This window comes from Mucor mucedo, assembly GCF_025094135.1.
Source record: "Mucor mucedo strain NRRL 3635 chromosome Unknown EV154scaffold_88, whole genome shotgun sequence".
NCBI lineage: Eukaryota > Fungi > Mucoromycota > Mucoromycetes > Mucorales > Mucoraceae > Mucor > Mucor mucedo.
Window position 1 is genome coordinate 132,773 of NW_026252372.1, and position 21,660 is coordinate 154,432.

At 36.2% G+C, this 21,660-nt stretch overlaps 9 protein-coding genes across 9 annotated transcripts; 5 read left to right on the top strand and 4 right to left on the bottom strand.

Moving 5' to 3' along the window:
- The first annotated feature begins 24 nt into the window (after positions 1–24).
- EV154DRAFT_553972 (ribosomal protein S5 domain 2-type protein) lies at positions 25–1,364 on the top strand. The gene is made up of 4 exons (XM_051605158.1): positions 25–430; positions 483–723; positions 780–862; positions 927–1,364. The coding sequence occupies exons 1-4, from the start codon at positions 147–149 to the stop codon at positions 1,165–1,167; spliced, it is 849 nt and encodes a 282-aa protein (XP_051454716.1). The 5' UTR covers positions 25–146; the 3' UTR covers positions 1,168–1,364.
- Positions 1,365–1,371: 7 nt separating this feature from the next.
- Positions 1,372–3,028, bottom strand: EV154DRAFT_518230 (uncharacterized protein). Its single transcript, XM_051602593.1, has 5 exons — positions 2,823–3,028; positions 2,100–2,764; positions 1,841–2,027; positions 1,586–1,782; positions 1,372–1,528 (listed from the first exon to the last, which is right to left on the bottom strand). The coding sequence occupies exons 1-5, from the start codon at positions 2,952–2,954 to the stop codon at positions 1,408–1,410; spliced, it is 1,302 nt and encodes a 433-aa protein (XP_051454717.1). The 5' UTR covers positions 2,955–3,028; the 3' UTR covers positions 1,372–1,407.
- A 1,760-nt stretch (positions 3,029–4,788) lies between these two features.
- Positions 4,789–5,372, bottom strand: EV154DRAFT_518236 (uncharacterized protein). Its single transcript, XM_051602594.1, has one exon. The coding sequence runs from the start codon at positions 5,256–5,258 to the stop codon at positions 5,022–5,024; it is 237 nt and encodes a 78-aa protein (XP_051454718.1). The 5' UTR covers positions 5,259–5,372; the 3' UTR covers positions 4,789–5,021.
- Positions 5,373–6,553: 1,181 nt separating this feature from the next.
- EV154DRAFT_518239 (uncharacterized protein) lies at positions 6,554–8,822 on the top strand. The gene is made up of 9 exons (XM_051602595.1): positions 6,554–6,658; positions 6,721–7,072; positions 7,140–7,202; positions 7,264–7,387; positions 7,448–7,697; positions 7,769–7,828; positions 7,888–7,992; positions 8,061–8,314; positions 8,371–8,822. Exons 1-9 carry the CDS (start codon positions 6,568–6,570, stop codon positions 8,716–8,718), a joined length of 1,647 nt encoding a protein of 548 aa, XP_051454719.1. The 5' UTR covers positions 6,554–6,567; the 3' UTR covers positions 8,719–8,822.
- A 3,107-nt stretch (positions 8,823–11,929) lies between these two features.
- On the top strand, positions 11,930–13,844 carry EV154DRAFT_539387 (major facilitator superfamily domain-containing protein; the record flags this gene model as incomplete). Its single annotated transcript, XM_051604341.1, has 6 exons — positions 11,930–12,185; positions 12,259–12,431; positions 12,530–12,804; positions 12,884–13,096; positions 13,158–13,567; positions 13,624–13,844. 6 exons carry the CDS (start codon positions 11,930–11,932, stop codon positions 13,842–13,844), a joined length of 1,548 nt encoding a protein of 515 aa, XP_051454720.1.
- A 301-nt stretch (positions 13,845–14,145) lies between these two features.
- Positions 14,146–15,372, bottom strand: EV154DRAFT_425954 (WD40-repeat-containing domain protein; the record flags this gene model as incomplete). Its single annotated transcript, XM_051596279.1, has 5 exons — positions 14,146–14,565; positions 14,625–14,834; positions 14,890–14,965; positions 15,029–15,113; positions 15,171–15,372. 5 exons carry the CDS (start codon positions 15,370–15,372, stop codon positions 14,146–14,148), a joined length of 993 nt encoding a protein of 330 aa, XP_051454721.1.
- A 680-nt stretch (positions 15,373–16,052) lies between these two features.
- Positions 16,053–16,825, bottom strand: EV154DRAFT_397507 (uncharacterized protein; the record flags this gene model as incomplete). The annotated part of the gene is made up of 2 exons (XM_051595215.1): positions 16,053–16,727; positions 16,805–16,825. Coding segments are annotated over 2 exons (696 nt in total), but the record flags the coding sequence as incomplete, so codon positions are not given.
- A 1,022-nt stretch (positions 16,826–17,847) lies between these two features.
- Positions 17,848–19,009, top strand: EV154DRAFT_313587 (uncharacterized protein). The gene is made up of 6 exons (XM_051594921.1): positions 17,848–18,194; positions 18,271–18,389; positions 18,453–18,537; positions 18,594–18,704; positions 18,755–18,854; positions 18,913–19,009. The coding sequence occupies exons 1-5, from the start codon at positions 18,092–18,094 to the stop codon at positions 18,787–18,789; spliced, it is 453 nt and encodes a 150-aa protein (XP_051454723.1). The 5' UTR covers positions 17,848–18,091; the 3' UTR covers positions 18,790–18,854; positions 18,913–19,009.
- A 183-nt stretch (positions 19,010–19,192) lies between these two features.
- On the top strand, positions 19,193–20,034 carry EV154DRAFT_425968 (tyrosine phosphatase family-domain-containing protein; the record flags this gene model as incomplete). The annotated part of the gene is made up of 4 exons (XM_051596281.1): positions 19,193–19,329; positions 19,384–19,491; positions 19,559–19,896; positions 19,952–20,034. The coding sequence occupies 4 exons, from the start codon at positions 19,193–19,195 to the stop codon at positions 20,032–20,034; spliced, it is 666 nt and encodes a 221-aa protein (XP_051454724.1).
- Between the last annotated feature and the right edge of the window lie 1,626 nt (positions 20,035–21,660).

Here is a 21,660-nt window from a genome sequence, read left to right on the forward strand (position 1 = left end):
CCTTTTTTTTTCTTCTTCTTTACCCTTTCAGCGTGCGTGTGACCATTTAGAAGTGACTTTCTTTTTTTAAAAAAAGATAAACCCTAAAGGGTACAGACAGAGAGAGAAAATTCTTTTTTTTATACATTTATTCTTTTACAAGTAAAATGGTGAGAGAGTTAGAACCCAGTGTCAATGAAGTTGCGTTTCTTTTGGAAGCTTTAAAGCAAGGAAGACGTGTCGATGGACGTGAAGTATACGACATGCGTTCTGTGGAAATTACTTTGGGTGCCGATTATGGTTATGTCGAAGTTCAACTTGGCAGAACACGAGTCGCCGCCAACGTCTCTGCTGAAGTTGTCAGACCTCACGCCGATAAACCCACTGAAGGTATCTTGCTTTTTAACACGGAAATTTCTCCCATGGCTGCAGCTACTTTTGAACCCGGGGCGTAAGTTTTTCTGTTTTATGGATATTGACACATACTCATATTATCATGATAGTCGTTCAGAAGAGGAAGTAATGATCAGCCGTACCATCGAAAAAGCCTTGCGTAGAAGTAGAGCAATTGATACAGAAGGTCTTTGTATCGTTGCAGGAGAAAAAGTGTGGCAGATTCGCGTTGATCTTCTTTTCCTTGATCACGATGGCAATCTCATTGATTGTGCATCCATCGCTGCCATCACTGCATTGTTACATTTCAGACGTCCTGATGTCACTGTATCTGGTGAAGAAGTGACAATTGTAAGTATGAAACAATACGACAGTTTGCATGAATTATTAATTTTTTTGTTTAAAAGCACCCCATCGATCAAAGAAACCCCGTACCTCTCAGTGTTCATCATATTCCCATCTGTATTACATTTGCATTTTTCGACAATGGGTAAGGAAAAGAAAAGGGAGACGAATGATATGAATAGTCGGAACTGACATGTAAACATTTATAGCGAGTTATTGGTGGTTGACCCTAATTATTTGGAAGGTCAATCCAAGGAAGGTGATATGACCATCACCATGAACAGTCATAAAGAGATTTGTGCCTTAACAAAGGCTGGTGGGATTCCCTTAGAAATGGATCAAGTTTTGAGATGTTCTCAAATTGCCATTATTAAAGTCACAGAGATTGATGAAATGATCAAGAGAGTGTTGGAAGACGATAAAGCATCAAGACAAAAGAACCGCAAGTAATACTCTTTGTTCTATATATTCCTCTCTCTTTTCCAATCCTGTTGTTTATTCTTTCTCCACTCACCTTCATTTTTTGTACTTAATAATATCCCCTTCTTTCTTTTGCTATAAAAAAAGCTTGTATTTTTATACACCAACAATCCAGAGAAATTATTATTTTATGCCAAACTTTATTAATTTTCTCTGGTGCGAGACAATCTTTAAAAAAAAAGAAAAAAAAAAGAAAAAGGGTATAAAAAATCACCATTGATCCATCATATGTTCAATATCACGCAAATGAAAGTAAGTACGTGCGAAGTCTGAACAGTTTACAGATACGTCCCATTCCAAGTGTGTCAGAAACACTCTTTCAATTGTATTGCTATACAAAGTGTTGATTAAAAACCTACAAGATTTACAAAAACTATCACAAACTTACATAACATCAAGAGTTAGCTCAGGAAAAATCATTGCAAAATCCGCATTAAAGATAGCACAATCATCCCACACTTTGACGGCTGTTAATAGCGAAGACATGACAATCATACGCCAACTGAAATCCCATAGACTTTGTCTTGATAAATCGAGCATACGCTTTACGTAAATGAGAGTAATAATGGCATGTTCAGCCGTAAGCTATACAATATTAAAGTTAACATCATGACACATTACCTTTTGAAAAAGAATACATTACCTCACCGCAATCAAATACATACGCCAATTGATCGTAAATATCGTTCCAGTCCGTCAAAGGCTCAGAACATAGATTATAATTAGACCCATCCGATACTTGGTATTCATTCTCGCTAAATATAGCATCACAGGCAAATTCATTTAGATTATGATTTCGTTTGATGATATTGTAGAATGCCCAAGAAACACTATGTTGATAAAAGAAATGGGAGAAAGGGTTAAGAACACATAAAGTAAGAAATGTTCATTGTATGATCTACCTCTTGAGTGTTTTGGCCACTTTATCTCGACTTTTTTGCTCCACATGAAACGACGCTTGCCAATTCAAGTCATAATCTCTAATATTTGAGTAAGCAGACGTGGATCGTTTATAGGCCTTGACGTCTTCAATATTAAGATTGCCCTTCGCCAGTTGCGACTTTCGCTTGCTATCTTGACTCGTACTTTGACCTACGCTTACAAACGGTACGCCCTCATCAAACTTGTTCATATTACCTTCTGTCTTACTAGGTCTTACTGTAATATTATTATCTTGATTAGGGGACCAAACCGCATTATTCTTAAAATGATTATTAAAATTTGTACTAAACGAGCTGTTACTAAGATTTTGTTCTTCCGCAGCAAAATAATCTTGGTATTCTTGAGATCGCTCCCAGATATCATCCAAGAGCTGATCAAATTGTTGCGATTGCGTTGCTTCACCATCCCAGTAGTTCTGTTGTGGTTGTATCATGGGTGGTGACCTATGTGAATGCAGGCTGCTGACAGAGGAAGGGCAACTACCATTGTACACTTGAACCTGAGACGCATCCGTGATAGGTTCCGTAGGTATATACGTAGCAAATGACTCTAAAAAGACTTTGGGTCGTTCATTGGGTGCTTTAACAGGGGCACGTAATGAAGAATACATTTGTTTCTTGGTCATCTATAAAAACATAAGTTAATAATTTTGTTATTTAAAAAATCAGGTTTTTTCTGCTTACCGAGTTCAAAGGAGAAGACGCATGCTGTCGAAGATTATGTTGTACAGACATGGTCTTTTTTAGTCTTGAATCGGACACAGATGCCTTTTTCTTAAAGACTTTCTTTACAGAATGCCCAAGCTGAGTAAACATGGTAGAAAAGCTACGTCGTACCGATTTCGAATCTTTAGATATACCCGTACTTATGCTATCGTCATTGTCCTCAGATGCAGTGGTAAAACTGGGCGCAACTACGGAAGCAGGTGTATCAGTCTCTGCTCCGGCTTGTGGTGGATATATATGCTCATTATCATGAAAAAAGGTGGAAGATAAAGGTGTCAAGGTCTCTTCAATAAATAACAGTGATTTTGTGTCTCCCGATGTATCCAACAAATCAATTCTACTCTTTAACGATACAGGCAATCTACTCACGTGCTTTCCTGCCGTACCTATTGCTATGGTTGCTGTTGCCACAGTATTCTGTGTTGGCGGTGGTTGAAGTAGATGCGATGTGTGGGAGGTTGAATCGAGTAGCAATGGAGCATACATAGAAGGCGAAGCATGATGTGAAGAAAATGAAGAGGTGCTACATGAAGATTCAGAGTCCGTAAAAGAGGGTGTGCGGCATAATTTGGGAGGGTCGGAAATTTCGAATTTCTGTGGCACCACAGCGGATTTTGACCTGTTGACCGAAAATGAGCGAGAGGCCCAGGAACGCAAAGTGACGGGTTTGGCAGGCTTTTTTTCATCATGCAACGTAATTCGTGAGGTGGTTATCCAAGTAGAAAGCATGTTGACCACAAGTTCATGAGCAGGTTGGGACAATACCGGTTGGAGAGCCAACGTCATGGCAGGCATGGCGTCTTGCAAAACCGAGATCATGTCGCTAGGAATGGCGGTTAAGCCGTTGTCTTTATTCCTATATTTTTCGTGGTTCAAAGCCGAGCTTGTTTTTGATCTAGTCAAAAACATGATTTATAGTTTAAATGAATTGGCGATAAACCTGTGTCTATTGTCCAGTGTAATAAAAATGAGTGGAAGGGGATTTTATTTTCCAAAGAGAATGGATAGAGAAAAAAGAAGGAATAATAATTAAAAGAAAGAAAAAAAAAGGTACGAGCAGACTTAAAGAGAGAATGTTTACATGGATTGTGGAATTTATTGAAAAAAAAAAATTGTTTTGTGGACTAGAGAGTTACATAGCGAGGTTTCTTGTTATTGTCATCGTTTGCTTTACTTAGCGCTTCGATAGATCGTTTCTAATTAAAGGCCCCGATCAATGAACTATAACTACTTTATGAGTACATCTTTGCTTACCTTGGATTCTTCTTGTTCCTTTGTTAACTGCTTAAAACCAATTCCCATCTTATCAAGCGCTTCTTTGGATAATACGGTTCCTAAAATGAAAATAAAAAATTAAAATGAGAATAAAGTAAAAAATAAAAAATTTAGAATTATGAAATTCTAAATTATGCAGAAAAAAAAAAACTTACTAGGCTTTTCATCAGTAATTCCTTTTATTTTTCGGATCATTTCAGCACCGGGGTCTCTTTTACCTCTTAAAAATTTCCTATAGGAAATTAAAATCAGTATTGGTTTTTAAAAAAAAGAGAGGTGGGAAATGTTTGATTCTTACTGTATTTCCTCCTTCTCGGCCTCGGTATGCTCTTTTCTAGGCGGCAGCTTCTTTTTGATTAACGATCCATCGATCGCCACAAGCCCTTTTCCTTTGACGTAATAGGCATCTTTGGATTTACTGCTAGTCATCAAATTTAATAAAGGATCCACCTTATTTGCTTTTTTCGACTGGTATAAGTAGGATCCATCCGATTGCTTGGTTTGTGTGGCCCATCGAATATCAAATCCGCTGTCCCTACAGTCATATAATATCAACCTCTGTTTGTTTCTTCCCGACTAAATTTCACTTACCCTGAAGCGAGTTCCATTCGGCCGTTTTTGGAATAATTACAAACTCGCGCCAAGTGCGTATCACAATACTCTCCAGATCGTCTGTAATATAAAACATTCTTTTTTAGTTGTTGCTTCAAATCTATTAGATATCTATATTTACATATCCATCCATTCATTACACCGTACATCCTTCCTGGTGAAAGTAACACACTGTTTCAAATCCAAACTCTGCCCAATCACCCACACTTGTTGTATTTGATCCACATGTAATGCAATTGAACGTTTGATCTAATCATATATTTAGTCGCTTTACTTGACATTCGTATATATTTCTTTTACCTCGGTTGGCTTAAGCAAAAAAGGTCTTTTGATGGCAATAACAGATCCCATACCCAACCCCTCGATATTCTTCGTATAGGCCTTTCCAGTGATATACACATGGATATGGACACCACACATGTCTGTGATACGAGTAACACAAAAGTCTGCCTGTGGGTAAAACTTATCCATAACACCAATAGTCGACCAGTCCTTAGTGGGTTTCATACCAACCTGAATCGAATTGAACAAAGACGTATGCGACTCGACTTTGGAGAGAGGTACAAATTCAACATTCTGAAGCCCTTTATCACATTGTTTTGCAGAGAACAAACGTTGCCTGTTATTATGTGTTAACCATCGAAGAAAATAAAAGAGGAGGAGGACAGGAGGGATTACCTCAATCGTAAACCACTTCGTGAATCGACATCGATGGGTTTTTGTGTGTGCTTAAGCTCTTCAACCTCATTGTTATTCTCTGAACGAACTTTAGTGAGATCCAAGTCTAAAAGAAAAACTTGATTAGCTTTAAAAAAAGTAGCAAAGGAGTTCTCTTTCTAACCTTCCAAAGTTGACATTCCAGAAATAAAAAATATGTGTTTAAAAAATTAGAAAAAAAAAAAAAATCTGGTCAAACGCCAAACACGTAAACCATAAAGTGACACGCTTTTTTTTTGTTAATGCAATTTTTGGTGTCACAACCTCATTTTCCGTGCTGTTTAAATGGACGTTTCTTCTTTTACATGCTCCCTACTCATTTCTGTAGTGTTACCTCCTTTTAATAAATGAATTAAAGGCACATTTTTTTTTTGCATCCTTTATAATAATCTTTCCTTCTTCAGCTACCAAATTAAATGTTTTAACGATGTGATAAGAAGTCTGACCAAAAGCTCTTGGGTCAGTGGGGTGCTTTGAAATAAAGAAAATCAGGGCTGCTTTGGATATTATGGACGCAAAAACATATCTAAAGTTTACTGTTTGAATAATTGAAGGAAGTGAAGATATTCATAACGAACACTCCCATAATTTTATTTAACTCTAAGTCAATATTTTTTATATATGAATGTGTCGTTTAAATCCTTATTGTTATATCCAGGATTATTGAAATCTATATTCATCTTCTGAATCAAAGCCGTTACTGTCTACCAATGTTAAGTAGACAAGGTTATTTATGGGTACTCTTTTTTGATTGCAGGCTAACTAAAAACGGACTTTCTAACGTGGATTGGTGTGTTACGTACCACCATTAATTTGATTCGATGATTTGTATGTTAATCGAATTTTTAGACTGGCAATTATGTTTTCATATGGACGCAGCATTTGCTTGGATGTAAATGCATAATTATATAATATAATACCTGATGTCAATGTGAAGAATTTAGGTCTTTCCGCTTAAGTATATTGGTGAGCTTTTTCGCAAGTAGTACATATTAATGTACGAGATTGTAACCATGTTACACTTTTTAAAGTAACATAGCTATAAGTACCATTTCTATTAAAATATTTCTCTTTGTCTTCTTCGAGTGATAAACTCTAAATGAGATTTTCCATTAAAGTAGCAATACTTATATTTTCAAGCAATGCTAATTATGTAATAGCACAGGCTGTTCAAGCTAAAATGTACACATGTAGGTCGCTAATATCAAAAAACTATTTTCGAATATTTTACGATATATCTGACGATGATAAGCCTGTGGATATCTGGCAACCAAAATATACTGTTTTGGTGGTCGGCTTCAGAGTAATGTTTATCCTGATACGAATATGGTGATGTTGGACATACTTAATTATAGTGGATCTACAGCAGAAGAGTTCAAAAACAGATGGGTCACAGTTACCACAAATCCAAACGGTTTGGAGATTTCACAAAGAGGAGGAATAGCAACAGTTCCACTACCAGATGGAAATACGATGTTGCTTCTCGGCGGTTGGTCTGGCGGAAATACTAAACTACCATCACAGATGTTAGCTTTTAATGGAGAAACCAGATCGTGGCAGAAATATCCAGATTACACAGAAGATCCATATGGTGTCCGACAGATGTTAGTAAACGGAAGATTTGTTTTAAATGCTTTTTCAACGATATAGCGAGTACTAATGTATACATAGTTACTATTCAGCCGCATCATATGTTCCTGAATACGGGATCGCATTATATGGCGGTTTTGAGACGTAAGAACATTATCAGCATGCATTTTATGTTAGCATTAGGTATTGACTATTAGCTGAATAGTAATTATGATAAAAGTTATGTTCTGCCAGGTGTAAATGTAACTGCGTATCAAGATGATTCCCAAAATATTAGGAGTTTTGGTTTTACCAGTCTGACATTTCTGAATATCATGACCTCATCAAATGTACGTTTTTGTATACGTCTTTCTTATAGCTGTTTTTTTCTTATATTTAGTTAAATTTAGCCTTGGTCAGTGTATCCCACTCAGACTAACAAGCCAAACATCTTATCGAAAGAACAAACATCGATTTTTGATATTAGAAGCAACCGCATCTTTTACTATGGTGGGTTTTACATATCACCTCCATCTATCGAGGCTGACTATTTTGATTTTAATAATTCTCTCACATTTAATCTAACCGATGGAGTTTGGGGTATACAAATACTCGAAGGAAGTATACCAACTAAAAGAATGGGCCATAGTACGACACTAAGTAAGTTTGTTCTTAATTAGAGAAAAAAAAGAATCTTTATTTCAGGCCTTAATATAAAACATTTCTAATAGTTGGTCCTACTCAAAGAGATGTACTGCTGTATGGAGGTCAGCGATATACAGACGTTACGCGTAAGAAAAAATTATTATATACATATGCGTCTTCTTATTAACTTTTAAACATATGCTAGCTTCTCTCGATTACTGCTATACCTTAAATCTCGATACATATCAATGGACATCTCAATTGATTGAAGCCAAAAGTTCTCCAATTTTGATAAGATCAACCCACTCAGGTATGCATGATTTCTATAATGTAGTTAAAATTGCTCAGCGTACTAAAACTTTTTATTAATAACATAAGCTGTTTCTGTAAATAGCGAGACTGTGTTTATATTATTTGGAATGGACTCCAATAAAAACACTATACTTTCTTTATTGATGCTCAACGTTTCCAATCCTTCAAAGGTTACTTGGCTTGAAAAATATACTGACGCAAACGCAGCAGTCGAGGTTTTTCCGGATTCAAATACTACTTCCGTAGACGAAGTACAGCCCGTTAAAGTTTCTAAATTAAGCACAGGAGCTACCGCTGGGATTGCTGTCGGTGCAACAGCAGTAGGTTATGTATAAACATATATGCATTTTATTTTTACTAAATTAGTATATTTTAGGGTGCAATTGGTATTGCTATTATGTTATTTTGTCTTATTAAGAAGAGAAAGACCGAACGAAAAAGGCGCGAAATTGAGAAAACCGAAGGACAACAAGTGAAAGAGCAGTTACCAGAAAATGTTATCGAAGTTGATTGGGATGAAATCGATAAAAACTATGCAGAGCTTCCTCAATTTTTGGATGGTTCTACTACGGTTGTCGACTCGGTTTCAAGGAATCGTAACACTGTATTAACACGAGGAAGCGTGGAATTACAGAGACCTCATTCTATTGGTGATGGAAATCAACTCAGAGGGAGTGAAGCCCAATTATCCCAAAAACCCGATGTGTTTGCTGAACCTTCTTAAGATAATAGCTATCATATGACTTAATTAATTGAGCTTATTTGCTATTCGACCATAAATCACAAGAGTTAATAAATGTTAGTTGTACTTTATTTGAAATACCAGACACAATAATTAGTAGGTAATTCTCTTTCGTCACACGATTTAATTGGAGTTTTTACAATTAAGCATTAATAATTTATTCAATATACAGTAAATAATGTGACTGAAAACTTTTCAAATAGAAAAAGTGGAAATAAATAGGTACCGATTTCATGAGTGAAGAAAACAGCTTAAGCATTAAAGTTAGGTCGTCATCCCGCCTGTAAAAAAATAAACGGGAAATCTTTCAGGCTTGTTGATCGGTAGGGCAAAAATGGCATGGATTGTCCGAAAAGTATTCATCTAATAAAAAGTCATGAATGACAAAATTTGTATAGGCATATTTTTATTGAATTAAAAGATAACTGGGGTAAAGGGTACAAAATACGATAGAAAATAGTGGTAATTGCTACAAGAGTTGTGGAGATTTGGCTAATAGGTAATCAAATTTGATGGGATTTATTAAGTCATGAATTCTATAAGTATATATATAAGAAGGGCTCATATAAGCATTTTTTTATATCACAATTATTAAAACCTAGCGTTGGCCATATTATCCTACCCAAATTAATAGGCCAAACACCTTATCGAATAAGATCAAACATCAATTTTTTATCCTTAAAGCAACCAAGTTTATTTTACTATGGTGGGTTTTAAGTTGTGGCAACTTGATTTTGTAGTGATACAAAATAGACTGTCAACCTTATTCCAACGTACATTTTATATCCTTTACTATGAAAAATTGTATTTCTTTCATTTAATAAACCAGAGTCTGTTCTTTTGCAAAGATTTAATTACAGCCTATTGATATACTCGGCTTTGTACCAAATAGCATGGTGCTCACTTTTTTTAGCAGTCAGAAAAGATAGCGACTTTACAACGTGTCGCCTCCATCTATTGACAGGCTGACTATTTTAATTTTAAAAGCTCCCTCACATTTAATCTAACCGACAAAGTTTGGGGTATACAAGTACTACAAGGGAGAAATTCAACTAAAATAGTCATAATAGTACAACATGAGGTAGGTATATTCTCTAAACGGATAAAAACTAGATTTCAAAGCTGAGTATAAAATATTTTTAATAGCTAGTTCAATTCAAAGGGATGTACCGCTGTATGGAGGCCAGCGATATACAGACATTATGCGTAAGAAACAATTATGATGTACATGTACGTCTTCTTATTAACTTTTAAAAATATGCTAGCGGCTCTCGATTACTGCTATTTACCTTAAATTTCGATACATAAATGAATGGACATATCAATAGATTGCAGCTAAAGATAGCCCAATTTTGACCGGGTCAGGCCATTCAGGTATAAATGTGTTCTATAATGTAGCTAAAAAACGCTCAGAGTATTAATATTTTTTTTCAAATGACATAAGCTGTTTCTGTAACTAAGAAAATTATGTTATTATCTTATTTGTTGATTTTCAATGTTTCAAATCCTCTAAACGTTACTTGGCTGTAAAGGTATATTGACGCAAACGCCGTAGTTTTTTCATATTTAAATTTTACTTTGGTAGACAAAGTAGAGCTATGTTTTAGATTGAGCACAGGGGTTAGGGTTGGCATTGCTGTCGGTGCAACAGCAGTACGTTGCATGTAGACATAAGCGCTTTATTTTTACTAAGATAGTATATTTAAGGGAGTAATTGGTATTGTCATTATTTTGTCTAATTAAAAAGAGAAGGATCAAACAAAAAAGATGTATAGTTGAAAAGATCGCAATGCAGCAGAAAAGTGAATATTTACGCGAACCTGCAATGTATATTGATTGGAGTTAATTAAATAAAAACTATGTGAAATAATCTCGATTATTGGATGACACTACTGAAGTTGTTGACGCGGCTTTCCAAAATTGTTATCGTGACCTTGTGATTGAACAAAGAAAGTAGAGTTACAAGGAATTCATTCTCTTGGCGAGGAAAATTTATCCAGTGTAAGTGGAGTTAAATTATTAGATAGCTAGCCTTTGATAGAGATTCATCTTAATTACTATAAGCTATTAAAACATTCACGCTAGTATAAATTCTAGGAACAAGATCTTTTTAAAGCATATATAACTATGTATGCTTTAAAAGAGATCCATCAATGAATAAATTATTCTAACTGAAACAATATATTAGGATGATTATATAGAAAAACTATAAACGCGATCATAATTGCTTATCAGTCAAATATTTCATCACGAAACAACGGTACATTTTAGTACAGTGAATTTAAACACGATACAAAAATAAAAGGCTGATTATACGGTAGCAAGTCTCGGGACTATTACAACTTTGGATAGATAAGACGCCATCTAAATCGAATAAAGTGTCTCATCATGCCTAACTAAAATGATGCCATCAAAAGTAGCACAACGCAATCCATGACTGTACAAAGAGTAAGCTGTAAAATAAAATGTCGCAATATGTACTGGAAAATGACCGATCTTGCTCATTACCTTATGGCTTTACCTCATAACTTTGTGGAAGGTGTTAGTTCACAATATTATATCATTACTACGGGAGAATTTTTCCTTTTAGTTATTAATGTATCTTTATGGGCTCCTTTTTATCACACATATCATGTCACAGCGTTGATTTTCAATTGGCTGCATAATTAAGTAACAACAATAACAGAAGATCAACAGAAGAAGAGCCCCAATGTCCGGATTATTCATCATATTCCCAAGGTCTGATGGAATTTTGGCAAGATCCAAGTGTGATGACAAGAATTTGTGTGCGAATATCTTAAAAGTTGCCGAAATTCAAGACTTGAATGACGCCACAGAAGCTCACTCCCATTAATGAGTTCTCATGTAGTACAATTTTTATAGCAAACAAACGGCACAAGTGGGGTATAATATGGTGCAATAAATACTTCTATGGCTATAGGTTTCACAAGAGTCATTGTAGATGAATCCGTGGTTATCACTTTATGTGATACAACTCAACAATAGTTTGGTAGGTCCCGTATAATTCGGTGGAGACATTGCTTTTCTCTTTAGATGTAGCACACAAGAAATGTCAAATCTTTATGCAAATGATCCTATAAATACCGGGATTAGAGATGGTATCTTTCCTTTTTTTCTCTCTTCATCACCACAATTAACATCTTCTCTCTCTTACAAAGAAATACTATATCAAATGGTGCAAGATATAAAAGAGACTGTCGAGGTAATTGATATCCCAATCAGTGAAAAGAAGAAACCAGACGATCACTCCAGCACCGATGTTGCTTCAGTGAGTACCGATGAAAGTGAGAAGGTTCCATTAGACTATGTTCATGATCTCGAATGGACACCTGAAGAAGAGAGAGCTGTGCTTAACAAGATTGATCTTCGCCTCATGTCGTTTGCTCTTCTCATGTCATTTGTGCTACACATGGATAGAACTAATATTGGTAAAGTCTGCAGGTTCTATACAATATCTGTTCCCCTTTTTTTTAACCCCCCTTTCGTTTTTTTTCTTTATAGCAAATGCCATTTCGGATGGTCTTCCTGCTGATTTGGGATTTGGTATCACAGGTATCAATACCAGCACACTTGTGCATTCCATTATTTTTACAGCTGGTACTGTTTGTAACAATGTAATTGTCAAGCGATTTGGTGCTCACTTCACGATTCCTATAATGATGAATGCTTGGGCTGTCTGCACATGGGCTCACACGTTTCTCCATGTATGTAATCAAATCAGTTTAATTTATTACATTTGTACTGATTATTTTACTTACATTATGATAAATAGAACTTTAGTGGCTATATTGTTCTTCGTATTGTCCTTGCATTAACAGAAGCAGGCTTTATTCCTGCCTGTGTTTCTTATCTTACTGGCTGGTACAAAACAAATGAGTTGGCTACACGTCTATCTTGGTTCTGGGGTATCCAATCTTTTGCTTCTGCATTCTCCGGTCTGATATCCTTTGGCGTATTTCGTATGTCCGGTATTGGTGGTCTTCAAGGCTGGAAATGGCTTTTCCTCATAGATGGTGTATTCACTCATATCGTTGGTGCTATTGCCATGTGAGTATTTTTGCCATCTAACTTTATTATACCTTCCCCTCTTCTATCTTCATCTGTACTAATGTCTCTATCTATTTAGTTTTTATATTCCTGCCAACCCTTCCTCTACTGCAGGAGGCCTTCGTGGTAAGCTTGGATGGTTTACAGAACGTGAAAAACAAATAGCCGTTACACGTATCATTCGTGATGATTTATCTAAAAAAGATCAATATGAGCGACTTACTTGGCACGACGTTAAAATCACTGTTAAGGACACAAAGCTTTGGACCCATTTAATTATTACTTTTATTGGGTAAATAATTATAAGAACCATATGATTTACACAAAACGCTAACTTCCTTATTACTTAATAGTATTATGCCAACAACTCCTATGGCTACGTATTTCCCTACTCTGATCAGAGGCTATGGTTTTCCTGTTACCACCAGTAACTTGTTAACAGTGCCTTCTTGCTTTATTGGACTTTTCTTTTCGATTTTAATTGCTAAAAGTGCTGATCGCTATGGGAATTATTCGCTTCATGCTCTTATCGGTTGTATATGGTCTATGGCTGGATTTCTCGCATTGCAATTTATTCCCGATAGCGCTGGCCGTTGGACTTTTTATGCAGTTACATTATTAGTATCTTCTTCTCCCGTATGGCATGGTATGCAAATTGCTTGGATGTCATCTAATCTAGCACCTGTTGGTAAGCGTACGATCGCTTTTGGAGCAGTGGTTGGAGCAGCGAATATTTGTGGTGTACCTGGCTCTCAAATTTATTGTAAGTTTTACTCTCATAAATAGCATTTATTGTTCTTTTACTAACAACCTAAACAGTGCAAAGTGACTCACCGAGGTTCCATAAGGGCAACTGGATTAATATTGGTTTGCTCGCCGGCGCTTCTTTACTTTTCTTGTCGCTAAGAGCTCGATATGCATTGACCAATAAGGCAAGAATGAGAAAATGGAACAATTTCTCAGACGAGCAAAAGAAGGAATACTCTAATACAACCAAAGATGAAGGTAGCGATCGTTTAGATTTCAAGTTTCGATTATAAGAAACCAAATCCGTTCACCTGACTATGCTTCATTATACCATTACTTAATTAAATAAAAATCAATATTTATCTCCTTACTACTTGACTTACAGAACACCAACTCTCAACCATAATTACACTATCTTACTTTTCAAGCTTCATGTTAACTAACATATTTCTTGAGCTGTTTAACAAGTGACTAATTGGTCCTTATTTCTATTTTATTGTCTATACAAAAACCAAGAGTGATTGAAGAAAAATGAAGAGAGAGAGAAAGAGAGAGAGAGAGGTGTGTGGGGTCAGGGGTAAAGGTATTTGAACATTAAGGCCTGCCCCAAGTACGAATTCGACCTCTTCTATCTGTTGTCACCAACGTCGACTCTCTAAACAAAAGTGATATACAAGGATCGGCATGTATAGTTGATACAGTGGTGGGTTGCAAAATCGCTGCCTGATTCTTTTTCATGGGTGGATGTAAAACGGGTAAATGAAGATGTTCCTGCTGTTCTTCAGGAAAATCGTGATCGCTAGATCCAAAAATATTATTGGATTTCGATGACCTCTTTCTAAATCTGCCAAATGATCCTGTTCCTACATTATTATTTACAGTGGTTGTGTCGGTGGATGAAAATCCACGGAACAAGCGGTGATTCTTAAGTGATTTTTTGCGTTCAATGTTTGTCGGTTGTGTTTGAGCAGCCGGCCATTGTACAGGAGGTGGCGACACGACAATACCACGAGGCTGTAAAAAGAGTTTAAGTCTCGCTATCTTGGCAGGGCTGAATATGTACATAGACTTACATGTTTTGGCTTTTGTAAAGCACTAAATGAGAAATCCCATAATATCAAATTACAGTCTTCGCCTACACTACCAAACCTATATGTTTGTTCATCACATCTCCAACGATCGAAGGCGACTCCTGTCACCCATGACTTATGCCCTTCACATCGCGCCACCATTTTTCTTTCATGGAATGACCATAATGTGACCAAGTCATCTTCGCCACCCGTCTGTGTCACGCGTTAGTGTATACTGACGTGTTCCTCACTTATTAAGATATCTTACCAATATATAACGTCCATCCGGACTCCAATCAACGCATGTTAATTTTCCAAAATAGCTTGCATATATATCATTTAACCTTAACGGGGTGAAGTTTTTTTTGTCAGCCTTTCAACTCCCATATCGCAGGTCGTACAAATACCTTTCGTTTCTATAGTCTATAATTCGTAATTGTCCGTCTACACCAGTGATTGCTAAATGCATATTATCCGGTGAAAAGGCAATATCTAGTAAACAGATTTGAGTAAAACCTTCCGACATTTACTCCAAGCCATTAGTACTACCTGTCAATCCGAGTTTACTCACTTTCCAAAAGGATACGGGATTATATTTGGTACTTTTGTGTGGTCTAAATGCATTGAAAGGTGAGTCGCATTCCGGGATCACAAAGGTTTGATCGTCTCGTTCTTTATCCATAACCACGACAGCTCCATTTTTGAATATAGCTATAAAGAGATCTTCAGAACCAGGAATCCATTTGATCATGGTGACGGCGGAAGATATCATGCATCCCTATTAAAAGGAAAGACACTGGGTATTAAGTACACGATAGAATGTAAAAATAAATTGAGAACTTACTCCTTTGTTTAAACGGACATATTTACAACTGAATGGATCATACCAAATGATATCACCGGTGGAGAAGCCAATGATGATGTCCAGATGATCATCTGATCTGGTGGCTTCGTTAATATCGTGACACAAAGGATATGATTTTGAAAACACGATTCTCGATAACGGCTCCTATTCAGAAAAGAGGTTAGTTTTTTTCTACAATCACACATGTTTTTTTTCTATTTTACTTTGGGTTTGCTTTTAGCATCGACCCAAATAAAACTTGAGCCAATATTGAAGAACAAAAACTGATCGTCTAAGGCTTTTGTGGAAAGTAGCTTTTGTAGATTTTCGTGAATGAGGAATCTGAGAACAAATGTCGAGTTGGTTTTTGAAAGGTGATTTTTAGGTTTGCTGCTACTGATACTGGCACTTAAAATATGATTGTTTCGAGATGACGAGGATAATTGAGGGGTTGATTTTCCACCCACGTTGGAATTACTTCTTCCGAACAACGAAGAAAGTGATCCCACGCTACTGCTATTGCCCGTGTATGAGGAAGAAAGCAAACAATCGTCCTTGTTTGTGGTATTCATGGTAGTCATACCAAAATCTTGCGATGAACTCATCATATATGAACCCGATGCAAATTGCTGTTGAGTAAGATTATGAGAGCTTGTGGTGGGTGTGGTGGGAGTAGCAATGGAAGGAAATGAAGGAGAGTTTGGCAAGTACGGGCTTGTATTGTTCCCGCTGGCTGTAGCTGTCATTGATTTTTGGGGCGAAGTAACAATATGTAGACCACTCGTAGAAGTAACGCCTACACTGGAGGTAGAAAGTGATGTTGTGAGAGGTGTACGTAACTGCTTTTTAGAAGCAGCATTAGGGATAGGTAACGCAGCGGATTTAGTGACAGGTGTCATTGAAAATAAAGCACTACCAAAACCACCGGCAAAACCACCTACACTACCACCAGCACTCGAGCCATCATCATCTGAGGAGTCAATTGAGTGACCGTTGATGTCATTTTTCTGATTTTTTCCATTATAAGTATCTTCCTTGGCATTGACTACGGAGGTACGAGTTCCTGTCGTAAATTGCGGTGCAATAGTTTCGTAAAAGGTTTCGTGTAACAGGGGATAAATGCCATCGGGTGTGTGTAATTCAGTGCAACTGAAATCTTTGTTTGTGGTGGGAAAATGAGGTATTACTTTAGCAACTTGCGCTATTGCATTATTTGTGTTGGCACGACTGATGTTTTGTTGCAAACTGTTTGCGGCGAGTGTCTTTTAACAGGAAGAAAAATTAAGTACATGGTTTAGTTGCCAAGGTTACGGGATTTCTTTATTTCGAAATGACTTACAGATTGAAAGTAACCGTCCATTAATCACCAAATCGCATGTGTTAACTTTATTGAAATGGACAATAAAAAAGAAAACTAAAAACAAAAAAAACAAAAAATGACTTCACACGCTCTTTTGAACTCAAAAATTAATTGGGGGAGCTCACCGGACTTTTTTCTTCTCATTAAGAAGAAACATTTTTTATCCCTCATGGAAAGTCGGTCATGTCCGAGAAATAAGCCGATGTCTTTTATGTAATCCAATTGTCTCAAGTATATCTTCATATAATTAGCACAAACAAAAGAATAGAAAATATTTGACTGGTTGTGAGGCTTAAACATTATGAACGGGAGTTACCATTACATCATTTATGTAAAAATTACCTGAGATTGACTTCACTTGTGCTCACACAGTGGCGTGGTACCAACATTGCTTAAGGTCATGCATTATAGAAAAGCCCTAACATGAAACGAAACTTTTAATCAGAAGAAGTGTGTCATTCGGGACAAACTGTGGGGGTAGCTTCATAGCTGTAGATTATATCAAAAAGGGTTGTTCCATGTTGCTATTGTTTCCTTGATTAAATTTGTTACTATTTTTAAAATTAATTAAAAAAGCTCGAGTTAGCAAAAAATGTTTGTGTGGCATGAAAATGAGAGATTTTCATCTAAAGTGTTAATGTCGCACACAAAAATGCTGAAATCATCACTTGGGCTCTGTTACTGCTGTATCTCTCTTTGAACAAAAAATTAAAAAGTTACCACATCCACGGCTTTGTCCTACGACGAATTCTAGATTTCTCTAGAATCATGATTTTCGTGTACCACGAGCTTTCCTTTTAACATGTAAGATTGCTCATGCCGAGGTAAACCATCACCTTTTAGATTTATTTATTTAACTACTTTATTAGTTAAAACAGTGTCTGTATTACCGCTTGACTATCTAAACAATGCATTCTAAGTTGAGCAGTATGTTGATTGATATCAGTATATATTTCAACTTTTGTACTCTGGCAAATGCTAGATCATATGTATTTCGGATATACAGTACTAACCAACACTTGTAAGACACTTGGTACATTTGATACGACAGAATAATTTATCAATTCAAGGGGCATGTTATAAATAATGCCTTAATTTTACATTTCGTAGAAGACCCTTTCATGTATTTTGGTGATCATTTATTAGGGACCCCATATACATTTCCTATTTACACATGAAAATTTCATAATTGTTAATTTTTCGCTTATTCAATAATTTTCTATTTCTACACGTAATCTTTTTTAACTTTTTTCTTCATCTTTCTAAATGACAGTGACACGCATTTTAAATGACAATCAAGAAGCCATTGTTGGTATCTTTGAAAAAAAGACACCAGATAAACTCGTTTTAATTGTTCACGGTGAACAAGGTCAAATACTTCTTCGACTTTTCATTTTTTTTAAGCTATTAAACATGTCATTTTTTTTCATTGCCCACCCCTTTAGGCCATAAGAACGCACTTTATCATAGTGCTTTGGCAGACCAATTGCCTTACTCAACTTTTCGTTTTGATTTCCACGGTCATGGAGATAGCGAGGGACAACCAGGTTATAGTCATATTTCTGTAAGCACTTTCCCTTTGTTTTTTTGTAGCATGACAGTGACATGCTAATAATTTTTATTTTAGGAAAATGCTGCAGATATTCATGCAGTGGCTAAGCACTTTGAGTCTCTTGGCTATGAAATTTTTGCAATCATTGCTTATGGAAGGGGTAAGGAACTAGTTTTCTGTTCAAGTATACTTTCTGAATTAAAAAGATAAGTATAGGTTCTCTCAGTGGATTAAAGTACGCTACATCCTGTGATAAACCCTTGTCTCACTACCTGAATATTGCCGCACCCTATGACACCGAACCTGAAACAGATGATGGCGTAAGAAGTAAAAAAATATGAAGCTCGACCAAACATTTATAGTAACTTCATACGCAGGACTTTTTCGATTGGAAGGTGTATCAAAGGGATGAACTTATTCCCATCAAGACTAGTAAAAAGGATACGGATGCGTATATTGCTTGGGATAATTCTCACGGTATGTATCTTATAAACCCGTGTTTGCCTTAACTAAAGTGATTGTATTTATATGTTAGTGATGCGTATGCCCAAGACAACATGTGTCCTTACAATCCATGGCTTAAACGATGAGGTAATACTGTCTAATTTAAATAGGAAACTCCACTTAACAACCACTCTCCTCAGATTGTGCCTGCTTATCATGCTGCCATGTACTCCAATAAAATCTCGAACCACACATTGAGGCTGTTACCCAATGCCGACCACGAATTCAATAACCAACACGAGAGATTGATTGAGGATATCGTGAAATATTTTAGTAGACATGCCAATGATGCCTATATCAAGGCATTGGCTATGGGTCAACATGTCAGTGTCACTATTCCTCGCTGGATCGATATTCCCGGCGTAAAAAATTTCAGAGATATTGGTGGTTGGCCTTTGAAGGATGGTAGTGGTTATATCAGAGAGAGAACTGTATTCAGATGCGGGCAGTACGTTTACAAATATTTATCAGAAATATGATAGAATATTAACTTTTGTATCAGTCTAGTGGATATTACACAACAAGGTATCAATACCTTAAAGAGACTTAATGTGATTGCTGCATTTGATTTCCGCTCGGATCCAGAGATTGAGCGTCAAGGTGTCATGCCGTAAAGTGTAGATCCATTATTATGTACCAATGAAAACATACTTACTTTGTTTTATAAATGTATACAGAGATATTGACGGCATCAAACGTTACCCATCTGCCATGTTTACCCAAGCCGATTATTCACCAGCAGCATTAGCCATACGTTGGAAAGGGTATTTCGAAGGACCTTATGGGTTTCCCAAGGTCTATGCAGTTATTTTAGAAAAGGGCGCAAGTCAATATCGCAACATTTTTATGCATTTAATTCAGAACCACTCAACCACCACCACGCAATCTATCATTGTTCATTGTACAGCTGGTAAAGATCGTACAGGTATTTTCTGTATGCTTTTGTTGGGCTTATGCGGCGTGGAGGATGAGATCATTGCAAACGAATACGCATTGAGTAATCTCGGGTATTGGGGTGAGTAGCATATAAATCCATGTGATTTTAAATATTAATGGATGGAAATGAATAGAGCCTGAGCATGAATTGGTAAAAAAGGCAGAAATGTTGGGTGTTACTATAGATGACGTGCGCATGGTGATGTCTGCACCGTAAGTTTCAATACACATTTAGCTGTTTGATATCCATATTTAAAACAGTTTCTTTTCATTTGACACAGATATCTTGCCATGAAAGAAACCATTCGTCAATTGAAAGAAAAGTATGGGTCTATTGAAGGTTATATTCGTGACGAATGCAAGTTGACACAAGAGGATGTCAGAAAGGTGAAGAATTTAATGGTTGTGCCTATACGTTTTGAAGAACGTCAATTGTACAGACCCAAGATTTAAAATAAAAGATGTTTTGTCACACATGTGCATAAAAAAATTAGATCATATGCTACCTTAAAAAAATTATGGCCTGGCTGACAAGTCTGGGCGCACTCCGATCACTAATTTTCTCTCCTATCACTAAGTGTGAACCTGATTGGCCAATTTGAAAGACATGCATTGAACGGTATAACTGCTAGCAATGGTATTGATCGTAAATATACAGTTATGCTGTAATAAGTATAAGCATGTCAAATAATAACTGCTACCTACAGTGAAAATCATTTGAAAATCACTGGGTTGTTAATTATAGCTGCCATGCTATTAACATTAAATGTACAATTCTATACACATACGTTACTGATGAAGCATCCCGTCTACCATCTCATAAACTTATGATTCCTATACATCACTTTCCGTCGCCTTGCTTCATACTTTCAGTCTGAGTAAAAAGAATAATCATTTATCTATGTTTAACTTCAGCAATCAAACATGACACGACAATAACCTACATTTGACAAATGGAAACCACTTGTGATAAATAATATCTTATTTTACTTCTTTTCCCCCTCTCAAGCCATCCGATACGTCTTGAACTTTGAAAAGAAAAACAGAGCCTGATAAGGATGATGATGAGCAAAGGCGAAAAGAGTCCTTACGTAAGCTCCTTGTGTGAATTTTTATTGAAAGCCTACATGTAACATTGGTTATTTTAATGAATAGCGCAAAGAACAGTAGGTTTTAATGTCCAGGATAGTGGTTTCACTGCTCAAGGTTGGTTTGTTTAATTTAACTAACCGGTGATTATAGTAAGACTTATTTATAATTTATGCTTCTTTAGATGATGGTTTTCCTCAAGGACTTTTGACTTTTACTTGGGCGGATAAGAACAGCAGTGAGATTAAACTGCCTTCCTATGAAAATAAAGAACTTGATGCAAGATTTGAGAATGTTTATGAAGTTTTCCAAACATCTTTCCATGAAGGTATAGTCAAAATGAATTCATGCTTAAAAAGTTACGGTGTGAAAATATGCAAGACAAGACTTTACTGACAATAGTGGTATTAAGTCCACTATTTGAACAGTCGTCACATCTGCAATCTTCTAAACTCGCCCGATGCGTCAGATAATGTCAATGTAAAAGGACGTCTTCTGCTGTATGCTATTTGTCAACTATACCGATGTAGGATAATGCTTTTTTCCACAAGATCAAAAGCCGTAATGATAGAATGTCTTATCGAGATTTGTATATTTAGTTGTATAAAGTAGGTATCCATTAATTGATACACTATTTCTTTATAAACTTTATCAGCTGTATAGTCATATCAATATATTAGTAAATAATCCATTTATATTAATAGCTGTTCTATTCTCTCTATGGGTAGATATTCCATAGAGAGAACTATTGATA